Raw genomic sequence first — 21,893 nt, 5'->3', positions numbered from 1 at the left:
TGGGAGGGACTTAGTTCTGTGGAGATCCCTTCTGCGTTTGCACAGCCTGGCCCAGCGCTAAGGGGGTGTGGTGCTGAGCTCAGGGAGGTGGGGGTGTGAGACGGCGGCGACAGGGACATCCCCGCCCCAGTCCGACCAGAAGCTTGGAGCCGGAGAGACGGATCTGCAGGCGGGCAGGGCGGGGGCGGAGCGAGCGAGCGATGGGCGGGGCGGGGGCGGAGGGAGGGCGAGGAGATACGGGCCGAGGGAGGCGCTAGGACCCGCCGGCCGCCCCGCCGGCTCCCGGGAGGTTGATAAAGCGGCGGCGGCGTTTGACGTCAGTGGGGAGTTAATTTTAAATCGGTACAAGATGGCGGAGGGGGACGAGGCAGCGCGAGGACAGCAACCGCACCAGGGGCTGCGGCGCCGGCGGCGGACCAGCGACCCAAGCGCCGCGGTTAACCACGTCTCGTCCACGGCCTCCCTAGGTACGGGCCAGCGGGGCAGAGGCCGCGGGTCCCTGGTGGGGAGAGGACGCTCGCTGCTCGGGCTCGCGGGCACCGGCCGCAGGCGGCGGGGTCGGAGTCCGCGGCTGGCTGAGGTCTCCTCCCGCCGCCCCGCCTGCCCGCCGGGCCTAGCCTCAGCCGCGCCCCGCGCTCCCGCAGCGCGCGGCCTGAAAGGGCTGCTCGTGGGCCGCGGCTCCAGTAGCTGCTGGGAGAACCAGTGGCGCGCGCGTCTGCGCCCGGCCCGGCCCCCTGCCCGCCAGACCGCCGCGTGGCTGCAGCCGTGTCCGCCCCGACCTTAGGGGGCGGCCTTGAGCGGTGGCCGCATGCCCAGGGCGCGGGGAGGTCGGCTGCGGCTCCGCTCCCCTCGGCGAGCTCTGGACGCGGCGGGGCGACCCGTTAGCTGGCAGGCACTCGCTGTCCCTCGCGCGTACCGGGAGGAAGGGGTGACTGGGACACGATGGGCCCCGCGGAGGAGGAGGTCGCGTGATGAGCAGACACCTTGCTGCCGGGTCCGAAAGCTCCTTAGACACCCTTCCTGGAGGGAACCGCAGTCCGCAGGCCAGGGCTCTGTCCCCGGGCTCGCGTTTCGAGGCTCCTCGGTTCCCGAACCCATTCGCGCGGGTTGTGCGTGGCTAGGGTGCAAGTCCAGATTTTCGGTCAAACTGGGGTTATGAGCCGTTTACGAGTCATTTGGGCGATAGTAAGGCCTGATCACTCTGAAAGTGTCTGTGGTGTGAAGTCACCTGATCCTTGACTCCCTGCTTTTGCTGAATGTGAGCTCCTACTGTACGTGTACCAGGAGCGCCCCTGCCCCCTTGAAGACGCAGTTGCGTTGGCAGCGCAGTGTTGTGTATCCCTCTCACTCATAACACCCCTATTTATAGGAGTTTAGCATTTGATCTCGCACTGTGGTGCGAATTGATCGCATGAAATCCTGATTGAAAATTTTGATGGTACTTAAGAAAGGCGTAAAGTTTTTTCAAAGGCTTATAAATAGTAAAAGCCTACGGTTTGGTAAGTACGGCCAAGATAAGAGTTTATTATTAAATACACTAAATAGGAGCTCGTGTCTTAAGATTTCTTTTTTTACAGTCTGTAAAGGTTTTGCTGGATACAATGTAAAACATTTTGGTATGATATTAACCACAAGGACTCGCTTTAATAGGAAAGTTTATTTGAAATATACTTCATCATTCCTGGTAGTCCTTGGCGCATGTCAGAGGTGATGACAGACCGGAGTTTTGCTAAGGGAGAAAGAAAAGGAAATAAAGCTTATTTTATTATCGTCTGCCAACCAAAACACTTGACAGAACTGTTTGTACAATGGCAGCACTCTGTAGAATAAAATACTACCAAAGAAGAAGCTTCGCCTTAGATCTGTGCTGGTTGGATTTCTTAAGTAATTAGTTGTTTTGGAATGCGGATGGATTAATTTCGTTCTTTTGGTTGGACTCTAGGGGAAGATGTGTGTATTATTTTCTTTCTTTCTTTCTTTTTTTTTGAGGTAAGAGCTTTAGATGCAGTTTCAAAATATTCTATGTATTTACCTTATGAAAAGAAACATAAATTTATACTTCAGTTATGGTTATCAAAGTTTTTGTGCTGTGGTACTTTGAGAAGAGGTGATACTCTTCAGATTGTTGTTGAAATAAGGCCCACCATTTATTATTTAATAAATGCTTTTGTCTGCTACTCATAGGTTTTTGTCCTTTATTTTTTAGGACAGGGCAGGAAGACCTTCACTTGATAGCCATTCCCAGCAAATGATTGCCTAAAACAGCCCTTGTATCTGCTTATTTGCTCCGAGCCACTCATTAATGAGTTACAAACTAAATGAAGTTGGTAGGATTTGTGTTTAAAGTAAGAAGAAACAGGCTGTGAATGAACAGGGAATCATCTATTTTTGACTCTGTAGAAACTCTTTGTCTCCGTCTGCTTCCTGGAGAAATAAGCTTCAAAAACCAAGTTGGGGTGAGCCAAGTGTCACTTTAGTAGGTTAGTGTTAGGAAGATGATTTGTGTTTATTCTTTTAGGAATGTAGGATCTTTAGAAAGCAAATAAGCCCTCATTTTATTGGCTTTTAAAGTTGATAGGATTCCATAGATATGATTAAATCTATTTAGTAAAGTGTTTTGAAATACTTCAAAATTATTTAGGGAGAAGGAGCTGCCTTACAGTAAAGATATTATAGGGAAAAGAAACCCTGAGTGAAAATAAGATTATGGCCTTAAGTCAAGTACACATAGGTGTATTTCAGGATTCATTTTTCTGTGACTGTATTGTAACTTTAAAGTTTTGAAATATTCACAAGTATAAGTAACTTTCTTGAAATTGTTAGACCTTTTCCAAAATTATGCTTTTTCCACAGTTGGTATTAGGCAGCTGCTAAGAATACGGGGAGACTGATTTAACTAGTGTGATGATGCTGAAGTTCAACATATGTTTTTTAAATTTTAGAACTTCATAGCAAGATATATTAAAAATTTGTTAATGGTCATTTGGAAGACCTGTTTGACACACACAATTGTCAGCAAAGCTGTTTGGCAGGCTCTTAAAGTTAACAACCAGAAATGTAAGGCATAGGAGTAGAAGTTAAACTTTTTTTTTGGTAATGGTGGTTTAGAGCTTTACAGAGCAAGGATTTTCTCCAGATAGGTGCAGTGAAGCAGCTTTTTTCTTTTCTTTCTTCTTTTTAAAGTGTAATGGTATTCTGATTTTCTAGACATTTTGGGTTTTCAAAGTCCAGGTATATTATTTACTTTCTCGAAAATTTGCGAGTTATTTACTTTAAGGAATGTAGATGTGAACATAGAATAACTGAACTTGATTCCACAGTTAATTCATTATTCTAGTAGGTTTCTTCCTATCCGTTAGTCCTCTACACCACACGTGATCAGAACACTTGAGGGCTTTCTCTACGGCTTTAAAAATGGATAGCAGTCTGAGTCTGAGTGTGATGGCTCACGCCTGTAATCCCAGCACTTTCGGAGGCCGAGGCAGGTGGATCACCTGAGGTCAGGAGTTTGAGACCAGCCTGACCAACATGGAGAAACCCCGTCTCTACTAAAAATACAAAATTAGCCGGGTGTGGTGGCGCATGCCTGTAATCCCAGCTACTTGGGAGGCTGAGGCAGGAGAATCACTTGAACCTGGGAGGTGGAGGTTGCAGTGGCACATGCCTGTAATCCCAGCTACTTGGGAGACTGAGGCAGGAGAATCACTTGAACCTGGGAGGTCGAGGTTACAGTGGCACTTGCCTGTAATCCCAGCTACTCGGGAGGCTGAGGCAGGAGAATTGCTTGAACCTGGGAGGTAGAGGTTGTAGTGAGCCGAGATTGCGCCAGTGCACTTCAGCCTGGGCAACAAGAGCAAAATTCTGTCCCCCCGAAAAAAAGGATAGCAGGAAGAAAATACCAACCTGAAAATATGATAGCAATAGGATAACACTTGGTAGATATTATAGAAAGAAGTAGAACAATTAGTAAAGGAGGTAGAATAATTCTGTTATGGACATGGAGAAGCATGAAGTATTCACAAGTGCAAGGCCAAAATAACTTTTACAAATGATTTTCCAAGTTATGGAACCTGTCTCTGTGTGCTTGGGTGTACACACATATTGTTAAACTTGGATACAGTTTTGTAAAAGTGTGTGTATTTAAGTAGCCACCTTCGCTACCTACTCTGAGACAAATGGCTGTGTGGTGTATGGTCTGATGATAGTTACTAGAAACAACTTTCAAGTCGTAAAAGACTGACACCCTCTGTTTTCCCAAGAAGATAGTATAGTATGTACTTTTGATTGACCTTGGATTTGGTCTTCTGACCAGTACAAGTAGAATCTAGGGGATTCCCTTGCTTAAGCTACTAGCTTAATAAAAAGTATTCATACAACTCTTGTTCATACAACTTTATAATTGGCACCCAAACAACCACTTGGAGGCTAGCTGGATATCCTGCTGGCCGGTAACTGTAATAACTTGTTGGAGAAGTATGTAACTGCTGATAGATACTTATCTAGGATCTCTAGTACATTTTATCTTTTATTGCAAAGATGCTCTGATTGTGGCGGCAATGCGTCTTTAATCATAAGGAGGATATAATGTAGTGGGAAAAGAATGAGGAGTCAAATGAGTGATTTCACTTAAGCTCTCTGAGCCTTGAGGCCTCATACAATAGTGATAATCTGTAACAAGGCTGTCGTGGGAAACAGGTGATAGGATACAAGTGTTTTGTAGTACTTTACAGTTTGTAAAAGTGTCTTAAGGCATAGTAACATATATGTAAGAATGTACCAGTGTGGCTACTTGTGTTATTATGCCATTATATATAACGTGTATATTTGCAATAGAAAGTTATAATTTTTCCTGTAATGTGGACAGAGATTTAGTTTGGGCAAGGGTGGTAGGCAAGTTTTAAATTTTAGCTGTAAAATGTTGATGATAGGGTTATTGTAAGTATCAAATGTGTTAAAAGTGCTTAACCCAATGCCAAATAGTCTGTTGGAGGTGGTTGTTACTATAATGGATGGTTATTTAAGATGAACCTTTGAACTAAAAAGTAATTTTCAAAATAGGCAACTTGGAAGGTGTTTGTTCAGTTTTTAACATAAGTGATTATATATTCATACTTCTTAGCAATCTTCATTTTAATAAACGTGCGTTTTAGACAGTTTAATCCTGGGGCAAAGTAGTTCTTCTGGAATTGTTTATTTCAATTACAGGATTTCATATGAGTAGTTACAGCAGTTTCCAAGTACACTTGTCCCTTGGTATCCATGGGAGATTAGTTCCAGGACCTCCCTCTGATGACAGAATTCAAGGATGCTCCAGTCCCTGGTATAACATGGTATAGTATTTGCATAGAACCTATGTGCATCCTCCCATATACTTTAATCTCTAGACTGTAATACCTAATACAATGTAAATCATTGTTATGGGGCCGGGCGCGGTGGCTCAAGCCTGTAATCCCAGCACTTTGGGAGGCCTGAGACGGGCGGATCACGAGGTCAGGAGATCGAGACCATCCTGGCGAACACGGTGAAACCCCGTCTCTACTAAAAAATACAAAAACTAGCCGGGCGAGGTGGCGGGCGCCTGTAGTCCCAGCTACTTGGGAGGCTGAGGCAGGAGAATGGCGTAAACCCGGGAGGCGGAGCTTGCAGTGAGCTGAGATCCGGCCACTGCACTCCAGCCTGGGCGACAGAGCAAGACTCTGCCTCAAAAAAAAAAAAAAAAAAAAAAATCATTGTTATACTGTATGCCTAGGGAATAATGACAAGAAAAAATTGTACATGTTCAGTACAGATGCAATTAAAGAATTTTTCTATTCCTGGTTGGTTGAATTCATGGATGTAGAACCCATAGATATGGAGGGCTGACTTGACTGTATAGTGCATTGGCTTTTCAAACAGTAAATCTGCAAAATCTAACTTGGATCTGTTATGCACAGGATTGCCAAACAAACAAACAAAAACCCCTATTGACTTGAAACCATACTAACAGTGAATCTCATAAAACCTTATTTTTCCCTTCATTTAATCCTTTAGAATAGAGTCATGGACAGTGATTAGAACTACATCCATCTTTAACATCTTTAACATTTTAACTTTAGTTCTGTAAACTTCCTATGACTTTTGAAATGGATTTAGAATGGAGACTTGGATTTTAATACTAGGTCTGTAATGTTTTATTTTTATTTATTTATTTATTCTGAGACAGAGTCTCCCTTTGTCACCGAGGCCGGAGTACAGTGGCGTGATCTTGGCTCACTGCAATCTCCACCTCATGGGTTCAAGCGATTCTCGTGCCTCAGCCCCCCGAGTATCTGGGACTACAGGTGTCTGCCACCACGTCCAGCTAATTTTTGTATTTTTAGTAGAGACGGGGTTTCACCATGTGGGGCAGGCTGGTCTCGAACTCCTCCTGATCTCAGGTGATCCACCCACCTCGGCCTCGCAAAGTGCTGGCATGAGCCACTGCACCCTGCCTGGGTCTGTAATGTTTTTCTGTAACATTTTTTCCCCCTTCCCAGTGGTTAATATCTACCCTAGCAAACTTACAGTGATTTTTTTTTTTTTAATTTTGTTTTGTTTCTGTTTTTTGAAACGAGGTCTTGCCCTATTGCCCAGGCTGGAGTGCAGTGGTGTGATTACCACTCACTGTAGTTTTGACCTCCCTGGCTCACATAGTCTTCCTGAATCAGCCTCTTGAGTAACTAAGACTATGTGAGTGTACTACCACGCCTGACTAGTTTTTAAAATTTTTTGTGGAGATGAGGTCTCCCTGTCTTGTCCAGGTTAGTGTCAAACTCCTGGACTCAAGTGATCCTTCCATCTCGGCCTCCCAAGTGTTGGGATTACAGGCATCAGCCACCATACCCAGCCATTTCTTTCTTTCTTTCTTTTTTTTTTTATTAAAGAGGTGAAACCTATAAATGCACTTTAGAAATTTGAAAGCCTTCTATAAAGAAACTCGTTAAAGGAGAAAAGTTGGCACAGTAAATGGGGAGCTTTTTAAACATTTCAATGAATGAATTTGTGGGATGCCAAAAGTTGGTTTAATTTCACCTTTATCAGAATTGGGGAGTTGATTTTTGCCATTTCCTAATCTTTTTATATTTTTTTCTTTAACTCCCCCCCCGCCCCAGAGATAGGGGCTAGTCTTGTTGCCCAGGCTGGAGTGCAGTGGCTCAATCACAGCTTGCTGCAACCTTGAACTTCTGGGGTGTGCCCTCCGCCCCCACCACTTCAGCTTTCTATGTGGCTAGGTCTACAGGCTTGCACTACCCTGCTGGGCCAGGGACTGATTTTTTTGTTTTGTTTTGAGATCGAGTCTTGCTCTGTTGCTCAGGTTGGAGTGTAGTGGCACAGACTTGGCTCACTGCAACCTCCACTTCTGGGTTCAAGCGATTCTGCTGCCCCAGCCTCCCAAGTAGCTGGGACTACAGGCACCTGCTACCACGCCTGGCTAATTTTTGTATGTTTTAGTAGAGACAGGTCTTACCACATTGGTCAAGCTGGTCTCAAACTCCTGACCACAAGTGATCCGCCTGCCTTGGGCTCCCAAGGTGCTGGTATTACAGGCATGAATCACTGTCCCGGCTGGGGTGATTTTTTTTTTTTTTTTTTTTGAGACAGAGTCTCACTCTGTCTCGCAGGCTGGAGCGCAATGGCGTGATCTCGGCTTACTGTAATCTCCACCTCCCGGGTTCAAGTGATTCTCCTGCCTCAGCCTCCCGAGCAGCTGGGATTACAGGCGCCCACCACTGCGCCTGGCTCATTTTTGTATTTTTAGTAGAGACAGGGTTTCTCCATGTTGGCCAGGCTGGTTTCAAACTCCTGATCTCAGGTGATCCGCCCACCTCGGCCCCCAAAGTGCTGGGATTACAGGTGTGAGCCACCTTCTGGTCTTGATTTTTTTAAATGACAAATCTGAGAGAAGTTTTGATGGGAAAACACCCCTGTTCTTAGATTTTTTTCAAGATGGCTATTAATAACATCTTCATAAATTGCTATTTTCTTTTTATCAGCACTTTTTATTTTTTATTTATGTAATTATTTTTGAGACAGGGTCTCAAATATGCAGCCTCCACCTTCTGGGCTCAAGTGAACCTCCTGCCTTAGTCTCCTGAGTAGCTGGGACTTACAGGTGTGTGCCACCGTGCCTGGCTCATTTAAAAAAAAAAATTAGCTGGTGTGGTGGCTCACACCTGTAATCCCAGCACTTTGGGAGGCTGAGGCAGGTGGATCATGAAGTCAGCAGTTCGAGACCAGCCTGAGCAACATAGTGAAACCCTGTGTCTACTAAAAAAAAAAATTTTTTTTTCTTTGAGACAGAGTCTTACTCTGTCACCCAGGCTGGAGTGCAGTAAAGCAATCTCGGCTCACTCTACCTTCTGAGTTCAAGCGATTGTTGTGCCTCTGCCTCCCAAGTAGCTGGGATTACAGGCATGTGCCACCACGCCCAGCTAATTTTGTATTTTTAGTAGAGATGGAGTTTCATCTCTACTAAAAATGGGCTGGTCTTGAACTCCTGACCTCAGGTGATCCAGCGACCTTGGCCTCCCAAAGTGCTGGGATTACAGACGTGAGGCACCGCACCTGGCCTGGCATGTACATTTTCAAGAGTAAAGCCACACATAGCTAGATCCATTCAGAAAGGTTTTATCCATTTATTCTTCATCAGGGTTAGGTTTGTGCTTGTTTGCAAGTACCTTTGTTCACGGTGGGTGTTGTTAATTAAAAATAAATGCCAACACATAGGTAAAAATGGGCTTAGTACTAGTTTAATTTGCAACTTTTTGATTGTAGTTGATGTTGGAATAGTAATATGGTAATTGAAAATGTGAATTACTTAATTTACTTTTTTAGAGATGAAGTATCAGTATGTTGCCCAGGCTAGTCTCGAACTCCTGGGATTAAGTGATCCTCCTACCTTCACCTCTCACAGTGCTGGGATTACAGGCGTTAGCTACTGTGCCCAGCCCTGAATTCTTTTTATTAATTGCTTTTTAATATTTTTTGAGCATTTCTCAGTATTTCCTTTATTGTTTTATAAAAGCCTGTTTGCATGCAGGAAATTATTTTTCATATTTGCTTTTTAATTTTGTATTTTTTTGGTGAGAATTGTGTGTGTTGGTTTTTTTTGTGTTTTTCTTAAATAAATTGGCAATTTTTTTGAACTTATTAGTGGTAGTCTCTTAGTCTTTAGCCGTGCTATTGGAGTACTTTTGAAAAGTTGTTTTAGGCCAGGTGTGGTGGCTTACGTTTGTAATACCAGCACTTTGGGAGGCCAAGGTGGGCAGATCACCTGAGGTCAGAAGTTTGAGACCAGCCTGGACAACATGGTGAAACCCCGTTTCTACTAAAAATACAAAAATTAGGTGGGCCTGGTGTCGAGCGCCTGTAATCCCAGCTACTACAGAGGATGAAGCTGGAGAATCACTTGAACCCTGAAGGTGGAGGTGGCAGTGAGCCAAGATCGCACTGTTGCACTCCAACCTGGGTGACAAGAGTGAAACTCCGTCTCAAAAAAAAAAAAAGAAAAAAAAAATTGTTTTAAATTGTTTTTTTTTTGAGACGGAGTCTCGCTCTGTTGCCCAGGCTGGAGTGCAGTGGCATGAACTCGGCTCACCGCAAGCTCCGCCTCCTGGGTTCACGCCATTCTCCTGCCTCGGCCTCCCTCGTAGCTGGGACTACAGGCACCAGCCACCACGCCCGGCTAATTTTTTTTTAGTATTTTTAGTAGAGACGGGGTTTCACCATGTTAGTCAGGATGGTGTCAATCTCCTGGCCTTGTGATCTGCCTGCCTTGGCCTCCCAAAGTGCTGAGATTACAGGCATGAGCCACTGTACCTGGCCTTAAATTGTTAATGATATATTGATTGTTTATTCCTATCTCTTTTTATTGTCAGAGAGTGGGCATCTCTTTTAGTGCCGCTGGGTTCAGATCTCTACAAACAAGTTTTAGTTTCCTGAAGTAAAAACAACCTACCTGAAAAGTTTTAAGATTAAAAGATAATGTCTTGGCTATGTGCGGTGGCTCGTGCCTCTAATCCTAGCACTTTGGGAGGCTGAGGCTGCAGGATGGAGCTGAGCCTGGGTGACATAGTGAGACTCTGTTGCTAAAAAATAATAGTAATAGTAATAAAGATAATGTCTTAAAGTGTTTGGCATGTACTGAGTGCACAAAGTTATCATCTCTTCTCTTGAGGGTAGGACATGAAGGGACTGGGGTTAGTTTTCTTTTGGGACTAGAGGCCGGAATGGGACAGGCAAATAGAGGACCATACTTAGACAAAGAATTAGCTTTTTTCCCTTGATAGTTTTAGTTGACATATTGTATAGCTACCTCATAAAAGGGCTTTTGAGCTGCTTGTAGCGAATACCTATAAAAAATAACGTGGGACAGGTGCTTGCTCTAAGCTTTCGCGTAGATCATAGAGACTTTATGCATATTTGTGAGTTAAGTTTGAAGTAGAAATTGCCATGTGTTAGAATTGTAGAGGAACATTTCATGGAAGAGGGAGGCTTTGCCACACTTTGAAGAATGGTTAGATCTTAGAGAGCAAAGTGTAGGCTTTGCCACTGGTTTGAAGATAAAAAGATAGGCAGTGTTTTGGTAACCTTTTTATGACATAATTTAAGCATTTGACCCTGATTTCTGAGAATTTTCAATCTGAAAGAGATGCTTAAAAAAATACTTAAAAGCAATTAGAGGCAACTGAAAGACCAAATGGTATTAGAGTATGCCTCATAAAAAAAAAAAAGGAATGGGGCTGTTTTTCTGTAGCCAAATAGAGCAAAGAATTGGTTTAAATAACTGGACAATTCCTGGAACAATTGTCTGAGGGGCTCAAAATGCAACTTAAAAACTGTGCTAATGTCTCCTTCCTTCCTCCTGTTTTTGAGCGTGTATGTTTGTTTACTACAAGGAATCCTGACATGTACCCTCAAATTGCCAAACTAGAGAGGGGATAAAAGGAGAGTATAGTGCGAAGCTCTGACTTTTTTTTTTTGTTTTTTTTTCAAATTAGTCACATTTTATCTAGTTGGAAGGATGTTTATTTGTCTCCTTTTGGCACCATTCCCTTCTTTTCACAGCTGCTCTTGTAGTAGGACTTTTGTCTGTATTGAGCCAAGTCTAGAATTTGAGTGAATACTTACCTTTTGTTTTTTGAGACAGAGTTCTGCTGTCGTCGCCCAGGCTGGAGTGCAGTGGCGCTATCTTGGCTCACTGCAACCTCCGCCTCCCAGGTTCAAACCATTCTCTTACCTCAGCTTCCGCGGAAGTAACTGGGATTTTAGGTACATACCACCACAACCGGCTAATTTTTTTCTTTTCGAGATAGAGTCTCATTCTGTCACCCAGGAGTGATCTCTGCTCACTGCAACCTCTGCTTCCAGGGTTCAAGCGATTCTCCTACTTCAGCTTCCCAAGTAGCTTGAATTACAGGCGCCTGCCCCCACGCCCAGCTAATTTTTTTTGTATTTTTAGTAGTGATGGGGTTTCACTATGTTGGACAGGCTGGTCTCAGACTCTTGACCTTGTGATCCACCCACTTTGGCCGCCCAAAGTGCTGAGATTACAGGTGTGAGCCACTGCACCTGGTCAATTTTTTGTATTTTTAGTAGAGAAGGGTTTCACCATGTTGGCAAGGCTGGTCTCGAACTCCTGACCTCAGGTGTTCCGCCTGCCTTGGCCTCCCAAAGTGCTGGGATTACAAGCGTAAGCCACCATGCCTGGCCTTCTCTTTTTTTAAACTGCTGCTGTAACAGTCATCAGAGGTAGAGAGATGTGGCAGAATGGAACTTAGTGTCTAAATTTCCAGAGTATTGGCATAAAGCTTTTTGAAATTTGTCATAGTAGCCCTATTCAATCTAAATGTCTATTCTAAATTTAAATATTCTAACTTTAAGTGTGTGTGTGTGTGTGTGTGTGTATGATTCCCTTGCTAACTGGCTATCCCAAATTTCATAGTTCTTTTATGGGCTTGATACTTTACAACTCTTACAAAGTTAGTTTTTGAGCCTAAAAGAGAATGCTTAAACTATATGCCTGAGTCAAGGAAACCTTCTCTGTTTTTGATTAATTCTTGATCCCTGTGCTACAAAATCCTGGAACTCTTAGAGTCATTGTACTAAAAATACTTCTGGAAATAGAAATGTAGTATATTTTTTTTTATAAGGCATGTAAGAAAAGTGAGTGTCTCTTATAACAAATATGGAATAATTTAGTGTTATCTGTGGCCTTAGGCCAAAGAATGATGCTGAAGAACTGGCTCTTCCATTTTTACTGTCACCTCTTGACTTTGGACTTCTCACTTTATATCCAGGCTCTTGAAATTGCCTTATATCTGATTTGCTCATTACACTTCTTACTCATCACTTTGAGTTTATCTCTGCAACACAGCTTTGATTCTGTCTCTCCTCTGCTCTGAAATTGTCAGTGGTACTCCTCAGGGATGATGTCCAGCATTCTTGGACTATACTTTTATTTTTATTTTATTTTATTTTTTTTTGAGATGGAGTCTTGCTCTGTTGCCCACGCTAGAGTGCAGTGGCGCAATCTTGGCTCACTGCAACCACTGCCTCCTGGGTTCAAGTGATTCTTCTGCCTCAGCTTCCTGAGTAACTGGTATTACAGGCATCCGCCACCATGCCGGAGTAATTTTTGCATTTTTACTAGAGACAGGGTTTCACCATGTTGGTTAGGCTGGTCTCCAACTCCTGACCTTATGATCTGCCTGCCTTGGCCTCCCAAAGTGCTAGGATTACAGGCTTGAGCCACTGTGCCCGGCCCAGACTACATTTTTTTTTTTTTTTTTTTTTTTTTGAGAAGGAGTCTCGCTCTGTCACCCAGGCTGGAGTGCGGTGGCCAGATCTCAGCTCACTGCAAACTCCGCCTTCCGGGTTTACGCCATTCTCCTGCCTCAGCCTCCCGAGTAGCTGGGACTACAGGCGCCCGCCACCTCGCCCGGCTAATTTTTTGTATTTTTTAGTAGAGACGGGGTTTCACCGTGTTAGCCAGGATGGTCTCGATCTCCTGACCTCGTGATCCGCCCGTCTCGGCCTCCCAAAGTGCTGGGATTACAGGCTTGAGCCACCGCGCCCGGCCCAGACTACATTTTTAAAGTTAGCCTTAATCTGATCCTCAGGGCTTAAGAGATGCAGCCGTCTTCAGAATGTCTTTATTGATAACCCTAGTTTAGATAATCCAAAAAGGGCTGCTTTTTTTTTTTTTTACTCAAATAGCATTTCCTTTATATTACAGTATCCTTTTATACTTGTTTGTGTTAGAACTGTTAAGAGTAAGGACTCTTGTTATTGAATTGTACTTCTGTCTAGCATAGTGCCTTGCTCTCTAGTTACCAGAGTGAAGTAGGTAGGGTGGGAGGTCTTCCTCGTAATTCATGACACATTGGATAGTAGGTGTCCTGAGAATTGTTGGAGTCAGTGAATAGGAAACAGGGAGTTGCACATTTACTTATCTTTAAATATATGTGCATATCTTGCCAAAGATGGGCAAATAGACTATTATTGCATCCTATATTTTAAAGGTGTGCAATTTAACACTTGCCCTTCTAGAAAGTTTATGAAGAAAAAATTGTTCCCCAAATATTGGGAGACTGTGTAAATGATTTGCTGACTGTATAAATATTAACTAGGAAATTTTTGGAAAAATAGCTGTATGCCAAGATTTGTTACAAAGACGATAAATAACCCCCCCCCCTTTTAAATAAACAACTTGTATTTTTGGTAACTTTTTTCAGGTTTCTAGAAATACTAAGCATATAAGAATTCAGTTCTGAGTTTATTCAACAAACATGCTTATTTGATCATAAAGACACTAACAGTTTGGCTTAGTTGGAAGATAATGCATTTTGACAGTTGCAAAGACCTGGTCGTGCATCCTGAGTTGACTACTTACAAAATGTGTGTCCTTGCAGATTGCTTAATCTGAGCTTCAGTGTCCTCCTTTATGGAAACAAGGAAACTCATAGCTACTCCACAAAGTGATTTTGAGGTTTAAAGAGATAATAGGCACATAGTAGGCACTCTGTGTTTTTCACTCTTTGTAGTAAAAGCTACAGCACCTAAAATTATTTCATACAGTAAATTATTTTGAGGGATGAGAAAGTTACTAATATTATTTCCTCTTTTCCTCCAGATGTCCATGTCTTTCAGTTCTTTGCTCAAATGTCATCTTGTAGGAGAAGCTATCTCTGACTATTGTCTTAAATGACAACTCCTGCCTCCATTTCCCTTGGCTTGCTTTACTTTTCTCTGTAGCATTTAACACTCGCTGATGTCATATGTGTTTTCTCTTGCTCTGTCTTTAGGATGTAAGCTCCTATGGGCAGGATTTTTGTTGTTGTTCTTAATTTTGTTTTACCACTGAATCTGTAGTTCTCAGAACTGTGTTGTAGGTGTTCAGTGACTATTGAAAGAATAAAGATTTATGCATCTCCAGTTCTAGACCTTTCACCCCTTGTGTCAGAATTGCCATGGTGCTGGTTAGTGGGGTGCTTGGTAAAAATGTAGATTTCTGGACTCCATGGATCAGCTGAATCAGACTCTGGAGGTGGGGTCTAAGAATCTGTATTCTGAGCCGGTTACCCAGATGGTTCTTAAACTCTAGTGGGTGTGAGACTCACTGTTTTACGGTGTGGCTGTGGCTCATTAAATATTGACAGTGTTAACTCAGTCATAGGTCCATGATAAATAATTGAATTACAAATGTGTTGACCTTTCTTTAGTGAGCAGTTTTTTTACCCTGTGATATGTATGGTGAGGAAGGGTTATGTGTATTTGTAATTGTGATTATTTTGGTTACTCTAGTTTTTTCCCAAACATCTAGTTTAATGTGAAACTTTAGGGAGCTAGAAATCTCAAATACCAGATGTTAGTGAATCCACCTTTCCCAAGCAAAAACAAGCCCTTTAAACCCATTCTTATTCTGCACTTGTAGTTTTTTACTCATAAGAATTTATTAGCTAATATTAGGGATTTATTTTAAATGATAAGCATCATTATGTGGACTGATTTGAATCTCCTTTCTATGGCTGTATCATTGGGGAACAATGATGGATCTGTTTAGGAATTATCCTATAACATCGAAAAGCTGTTTGGTATAATGGAAACAGCATGGGTTTAAAAGAAATCTTGATGCATGCATTACCTTGTAGCTGTAGAATCTTAAATAATTTTTCTTTTCTTTTTTTTTTTTGAGACGGAGTCTCGCTCTGCCGCCCAGGCCGGATCTCAGCTCACTGCAAGCTCCGCCTCCCGGGTTTACGCCATTCTCGTGCCTCAGCCTCCCAGATAGCTGGGACCACAGGCGCCCGCCACGGCGCCCGGCTAGTTTTTTGTATTTTTTAGTAGAGACGGGGTTTCACCGTGTTAGCCAGGATGGTCTCGATCTCCTGACCTCGTGATCCGCCCGTCTCGGCCTCCCAAAGTGCTGGGATTACAGGCTTGAGCCACCGCGCCCGGCCAAATAATTTTTTAAAAAATATTTGAATATCCACATTTCCTCTCTCTGAAATGGAGCTAATAGCTAAGTTACTGGGTTGTTGAGAGGATTATTTCATTGAGTCATTTCAGTAAATGTAAGTTTTCTTGCCTGTGGAAGTAAATTTTTAGGCAAATTAAAATGTTTCATTCAAAACAATTGTATTTCAAACTTACAAAAATGACAGAGAAAGATAAAATAGATACCCAAGTAGCCATTGCATTAATCTGATATATAATATTTGCCATATTGATTTCAAATCCTTTTTAAAAAAGAAATAAAATGTTACTATGCAGTTGAATGATTCTCCTAATAACCTTTCTCTTTTCCCCTTTCTTCATAGATATACATACATCTGTCCTGAAAGTGGTGTATGCTTTCTGGTTTTTAAATAGTTAATAACATTTGCCTATTTCATAAATAATATACAGTATTTTGTTGTGTTTAAAACATGATGAGTGGTTCAGACTGTGTTCTTTTGTAGCTTGATTTAATTTTTTTCATTCCACATTGGTGTGGGAGCTTATCCATATGTAAATATTTAGATCTTATGCATTAATTTCAATTCTCTGACTTTTATTTATCCATGCGTATTTAGGTTGTTCCAAATTTTTTTTTTTTTTGTAATTACAAACAGTAGTTTGGTGAACAAGGAACCATGTTTCATTCTTCTTGTATATGTATGCAGGAATTTCTCTAGGGTATAAACAACTTACCTAAAAAATATTAAAGTAAGAAAGTTTCAATATTGTGTGCTCTCATTCTTTAAAAATCTGGTCCACATAACAAAAGTATGTTCTCCCTCATCTCCCCCCCAAAAAGTACCTAAGAGCCGGTCCAAGACCCTTTTTTTTGGTCTTGACTTGAGGTGAGATTTTCTTAAGACTTCTCTGTAGAAGGAAATGAAGAGCCTTAATGCGAGGACTTGCAGAACCGGAATAGAATGTCTGAATTTCTGTCTTGTTGATTATAGAGTTCCCCGAGGCTGGGTGTGGTGGCCCACACCTGGAATCCCAGCAGTTTGGGGAGGCGGAGGCAGGAGGACCCCTTTAGTCCAGGAGTTTGAGACCAGCCTAGGCAACATAGACCTGGTCTCTATAAAAAATAAAATTAGTTGACTGTGGTAGTACATGCCTGTGGTCCCAGCTACTCAGGAAGTTGAGTTGGGAGGATCACTTAAGCCCTGGGGGTCAAGGCCACAGTGAGCTGTGATTGTGCCACTGTACTCTAGCCTGGGCATCAGAGCAAGACCTCATCTCAAAACAAACAAGCAAAACACCCAAAATCTTAAAAAAAAATTCCCCTGAGCCATTGTTCATTCTAGAATCTCCTGACTAGCTAACAAAGTTGACTTCTTAAATTTCAACCTCATTTAAAATACCAAATTTAAATTTACTTTAGTATTCTTTTTTTTTTTTTTTTTGAGATGGAGCCTTGCTCTGCCTAGGCTAGAGTGTAGTGGCACGATGATCTCATCTCACTGCAACCTCTGCCTCCGGGGTTCAGGTGATTCTCCTGTCTCAGCCTCCTGAGTAGTCGGGATTACAGGCATCTGCCATCATACCCAGCTATTTTTTTGTATTTTTAGTAGAGATGGGGTTTCACCATATTGGCCAGGCTTGTTTTGAACTCCTGACCTCAAGTGATCCACCTGCCTCGGTCTCCCAAAGGGCTAGGACTACAGGCGTGAGCTACCGCGCCCAGCTAACTTTATTATTTTTTTAAAGTACACTTATATTCAGGTGTATGCTTTAAGAACTGGTTAATATTTGATGACAAACTTTGGGAATAATAGTTTGAGTTTATACACTTATAAACTATTTTACATTTTTCTTCATTTTTTAAATAAACGCATAAAGGCATTTTTATGCCTTAGCGTTCTTTGAGTGGGAACAGCAAAAATTCTGTGACATCAGTGGTAGTTACTATGGAAACGGGGTACATTTCAAGTGGAAAATAGATGTGAATCCTATAGGAAAAACAACTCTGTTTCCTGATTTAATAGTAATGAAGGAAGATGAATGATATTATATACTCTTTAAAGCTTTTTTTTTTTTTTTTTCCGCGATAGAGTCTGGCTCTGTCGCTCAGGCTGCAGTGCAGTGGTGGGATCTCAGCTCACCACAGCCTCCATATACCGGGCTCTGGGGTTCAAGCGATTCTCCTGCCTTAGCCTCCCCAGTAGCTGGGATTGCAGGCGTGTGACACCCTGCCCGGCTAATTTTTGTATTTTTAGTGGACACAGGGTTTCACCATGTTGGCCAGGCTGATCTGGAACTCCTGACCTCAGGTGATCCACCTACCTTGGCCTCCCAAACTGCTAGGATTACAGGCATGAGCCACTGCACCTGCCCTCTTTAAAGCATTTTTAAAAGTCTTTTAGGATGGTCTTTTGTTGTTGGCTAGAAAGGGACAAGGCTAATGGCAGAAAATACTTGGTAACTGAAATTGTTAATAGGTCCTTTCCTGGAGTCTTTAAAATTTTTGCTTTTGTAATTTGCATTGTAGTTCTAATTTTATATGAGATAAATTTGACTTTATAAGTTCTTAATGTTTTATAGGACCAGATTATGAGTTAAAATATTTTCTTGTAGTATCTATTTGACTAATAGCTGTTTTTTTCTTTCAAAAAAATTTATTGAAATCCAAGTTTGTGTCTTTGTCAGTACTTGTAATCCTCGTATCCCAGGGTGCATCAGTCTTGTGGGGGAGACCCAGCACTGTCATAAAAGCTCACCCAGGTGATTGGATGAGCTAGATTAATAGTTTAATAAAGCTCAACTAGCTGATAGTTTTCAATCCTAGCTGTATATCATGTTAACATTTTAAAATAATTTCTATAGCTTTTTCCTTTTTAAAGTAGAGATTGTTTTATGTACCTTGACTGTTTTGAACTTTGGTATATCAAACCCTTGATAGCAACCCTGGAGTGGCTAGTTGTATCAGAGTATATAAGCAGTCTCTCAGGAAAAATAGAGCATTACAGTTTTAGCTTGAAAACTTTTTCCTTCCTTGAAAATTTTATTTTAATATTGTTAGAAACTACATGAAATGAAATTAAATGAATGGCACTTATCTAAACACTTGTGAAACAGAGTGAACCTTGTTAGTCCTTATATCCTAAGGACCAGCAATGTTGGCATCATCTTGGATTTAATAATGTGGTTTCGAACTGAAGCCCAGATTTATTGAATCAGAACATGTATTTGAACAAGATAGTCAGATGATGTATATTCATGTTAAACTTGACAAGCATTGCTGTAGATGAAATAACATTAAATAAGACCTGGCCTTGATTTCCCCCCAAACAGTAGTTTAATTGTATGTTTTTCTTATTTTTAAAATGAGCAAATTGGGCTGCATAATCTATAAAGCCTGTGGGAGTGATATAATAGTTTTAATTTTAAGTGTTGAGGCTAATTTTTAAGCATATGTACTAGAACTTGAATGTTCTCATGTATCTTGTTATATATTCTAGGGTATATATGTATATTCTATTAATGCCTAAAACCTTGTAGTTCTTAGAAAATGCTTTTCCTCCCCAATATAAAAAAGTATCTCTAGAGGTTTTTTTTTTTTTTTTTTTTTTTTTTGAGACAGAGTCTTGCTCTGTCGCCCAGGCTGGAGTTCAGTGGTGCAATCTTGGCTCACTGCAACCTCCGCCTCCCGGGTTCAGGCGATTCTTCTGCCTCAGCCTCCCGAATAGCTGGGAATACAGACGCGCCACCACGCCTGGCTAATTTTTGTATTTTTAGTAGAGACGAGGTTTCACCATGTCTACTTCTTTTTTTCCCTTAATCCCAAATGTGATAGGAAACATTTCTGACTGAGGGTTCTGTAGGAAGTTAATCATAAATATATTAAACAAACATGTGTAGTAACTATAAGCTTTTTATTTTATTTATTATTTATTTTTGAGATGGAGTCTTGCTCTGTTGCCAGGCTGGAGTACAGTGGCATGATCTTGGCTCACTGCAGCCTCCGCCTCCCGGGTTCAAGTGATTCTCCTGCCTCAGCCTCTCGAGTAGCTGGGGTTACAGGTACCCACCACCATGCTCAGCTAATTTTTATATTTTCAGTAGAGACAGGGTTTCACCATGTTGGCCAGGATGGTCTCGATCTCCTGACCTCATGATCCACCTGCCTCGGCCTCCCAGAGTGCTAGGATTACAGACGTGAGCCACCGTGCCCAGCCGGCTAAACCTTTTAAATTAGAGTTCCAGCATTAAAGTATGTACTGTGTACAAGGTACTCCAGTTTATAGGCAACACAGAATTTTTTAAATTAAAAAACCTGTCTGTAAAATACTGTTTAAGCATCTGATTTAGTGTAGAATTAAAGGGACTTTAGGGTGGTAATTTAAATATTTCTTTAAAGCTATCTAGATGGTGAATAGACAGTTCATATAAGAGGAAACATGCAGAGAAATGCTTATTAGTGAAAGAAATGAGTATTAAAGCAGTTTGAATGGTGTGACTGAAAAACTTTTCAGTTTTATTTAATTTTATTTACATTAAAAACGGTTTTGTTAGTATGGATACAAATATGAATGGAAAATGATTAATATTTGATTCAGTTATTATGCTGGACAACTTTGTTGGAACAACTTTTATACGTAAGTCTACTTTTTCAGTTGTAAGTTTTATGAAATTAAATGATTACGTGTTTCTGATAAGCATTTAGTGTCTTAAGTTGAAATGTGCCGTAGGTGTAAAATACACAACAGATTTAGAAGACTGTATGTAAAGTAATAATCGGCCAGGCATGGTGGCTCATGCCTGTAATCCCACCACTTTGGGAGGCTGAGCGAGGTGGGTGGATCACTTGAGCCCAGGAGTTTGAGACAAGCCTGGGCAACATAGTGAAACTTTATCTCTACAAAAATATATATAAAAAAAATTAGCTGCCTCACGCTTGTAGTCCCAACTACTTGGGAGGCTAAGGGAGGAGAGGTGCTTGAACCCAGGAGGAAGAGGTTGCAGTGAGCCAAGATTGCACCATTGCACTCCAGCCTGGTTGACGGGAGTGAAATCCTGTCTCAAAAAAAAGAAAAAGTAAAAAATACTGAGTAGGTTGAAATGATAATATTTTGGGTTGGTAAATAAAAATATTATTTAAACAATTTTTTAAAAAATGTGACTTAGAAAACTTAAAATTACATATGTGGCTATTTTTTTCTTGTGGATAGGGCTGTCTATTCTATATATATACATATACATATATATATGTATGTGTATGTGTGTATATATATATTTTTTGAGACAGAGTCTCGCTCTGTCGCCCAGCCTGGAGTGCAGTGGTGCAATTTTGGCTCACTGCAAGCTCCACCCTCTGGGTTCACACCATTCTCCTGCCTCAGCCTCCTGAGTAGCTGGGACTACAGGTGCCTGCCACCACACCCGGCTAATTTTTTGTATTTTTAGTAGAGATGGCGTTTCACCGTGGTCTCGATCTCCTGACCTTGTGATCCACCCACCTCGGCCTCCCAAAGTGCTGGGATTACAGGTGTAAGCCACCACGCCTGGCACTATTCTATATTCTTAATAGTAATTTTTTTTTTCTTATTATATTGATTGCTTAGAATTGTTAAATTCTCCGAATGTGTCCAGGCATGGTGGCTCATGCCTGTAATCCCAGCACTTTGGGAGGCCGAGGTGGGTGGATCATTGAGGTCAGGGGTTCAAGACCAGCCTGGTCAACATGGTGAAACTGGTCTCTACTAAAATTACAAAAATTAGCTAGGCGTGGTGGTGCATGTCTGTAATCCCAGCTCTTCAGGAGGCTGAGGCAGAATTGCTTGAACCCGGAAGGTGGAGGTTGCAGTGAGCCGAGATCACGCCACTGCACTCCAGCCTGGCTGACAGAGGGAAACTCTCAAAAAGAAGAAGAAGAAAAAAAAACAAACATCCAAATGCGACTATGCATTTATCTATTTTTCTTTTTAGTTCTCTGAATTTTTGCTTCATGTATTTTGAGTTTCTTACTTGGCATTATTATATCTTTCTGATGAGTACACATTTTATATCTGGTAACGCTTTTAGTCTTGAAGCCAGCTTTGATGTTTATGTAGCTACTTTAGCTTTCTTATGATTAATGTCTGTATAGTATACCTTTTCCCCTTTTACTTTGAAACTTTTGCCTGAACCAAGCTCTGTCTTTCTATTAAAAGGGCACCTCTAAAATACAGTATGGCCAGGCGTGGTGGCTCATGCCTGTAATCCCAGCACTTTGGGAGGCCGATGTGGGTGGATCTTCTGAGGTCAGAAGTTCAAGACCAGCCTGACCAATATGATGAAACCCTGTCTCTACTAAAAATACAGAAATTAGCTGGGCGTGGTGGAGGGCAACTGTAATCCTAGCTACTCTGGAGGCTGAGACAGGAGAATTGCTTGAACCC

The 21,893-nt window shown here is 41.8% G+C and overlaps 1 protein-coding gene across 4 annotated transcripts in view; it reads left to right on the top strand.

The window, feature by feature from the left end:
• The first annotated feature begins 221 nt into the window (after nucleotides 1-221).
• The window catches only part of ATL2 (atlastin GTPase 2), an 80,519-nt gene continuing 58,847 nt past the window's right edge, over nucleotides 222-21,893 (top strand). For 2 of the 4 annotated variants that reach the window (XM_030921425.1, XM_030921428.1), the window contains exon 1: nucleotides 326-467. In XM_030921425.1, coding sequence (XP_030777285.1) covers nucleotides 350-467 — 118 coding nt within the window. In that variant the 5' untranslated portion in view covers nucleotides 326-349. Of the gene's footprint in view, nucleotides 468-21,893 lie in introns of all 4 variants that reach the window. The other 2 variants (XM_030921426.1, XM_030921427.1) reach the window with 2 other exon arrangements.

The sequence above is a fragment of the Rhinopithecus roxellana genome, chromosome 17 (assembly GCF_007565055.1).
Source record: "Rhinopithecus roxellana isolate Shanxi Qingling chromosome 17, ASM756505v1, whole genome shotgun sequence".
Taxonomy (NCBI): Eukaryota; Metazoa; Chordata; class Mammalia; order Primates; family Cercopithecidae; genus Rhinopithecus; species Rhinopithecus roxellana.
Note: the sequence above shows the minus strand (reverse complement) of the source record. Positions and strands in the feature narration are given on the sequence as shown.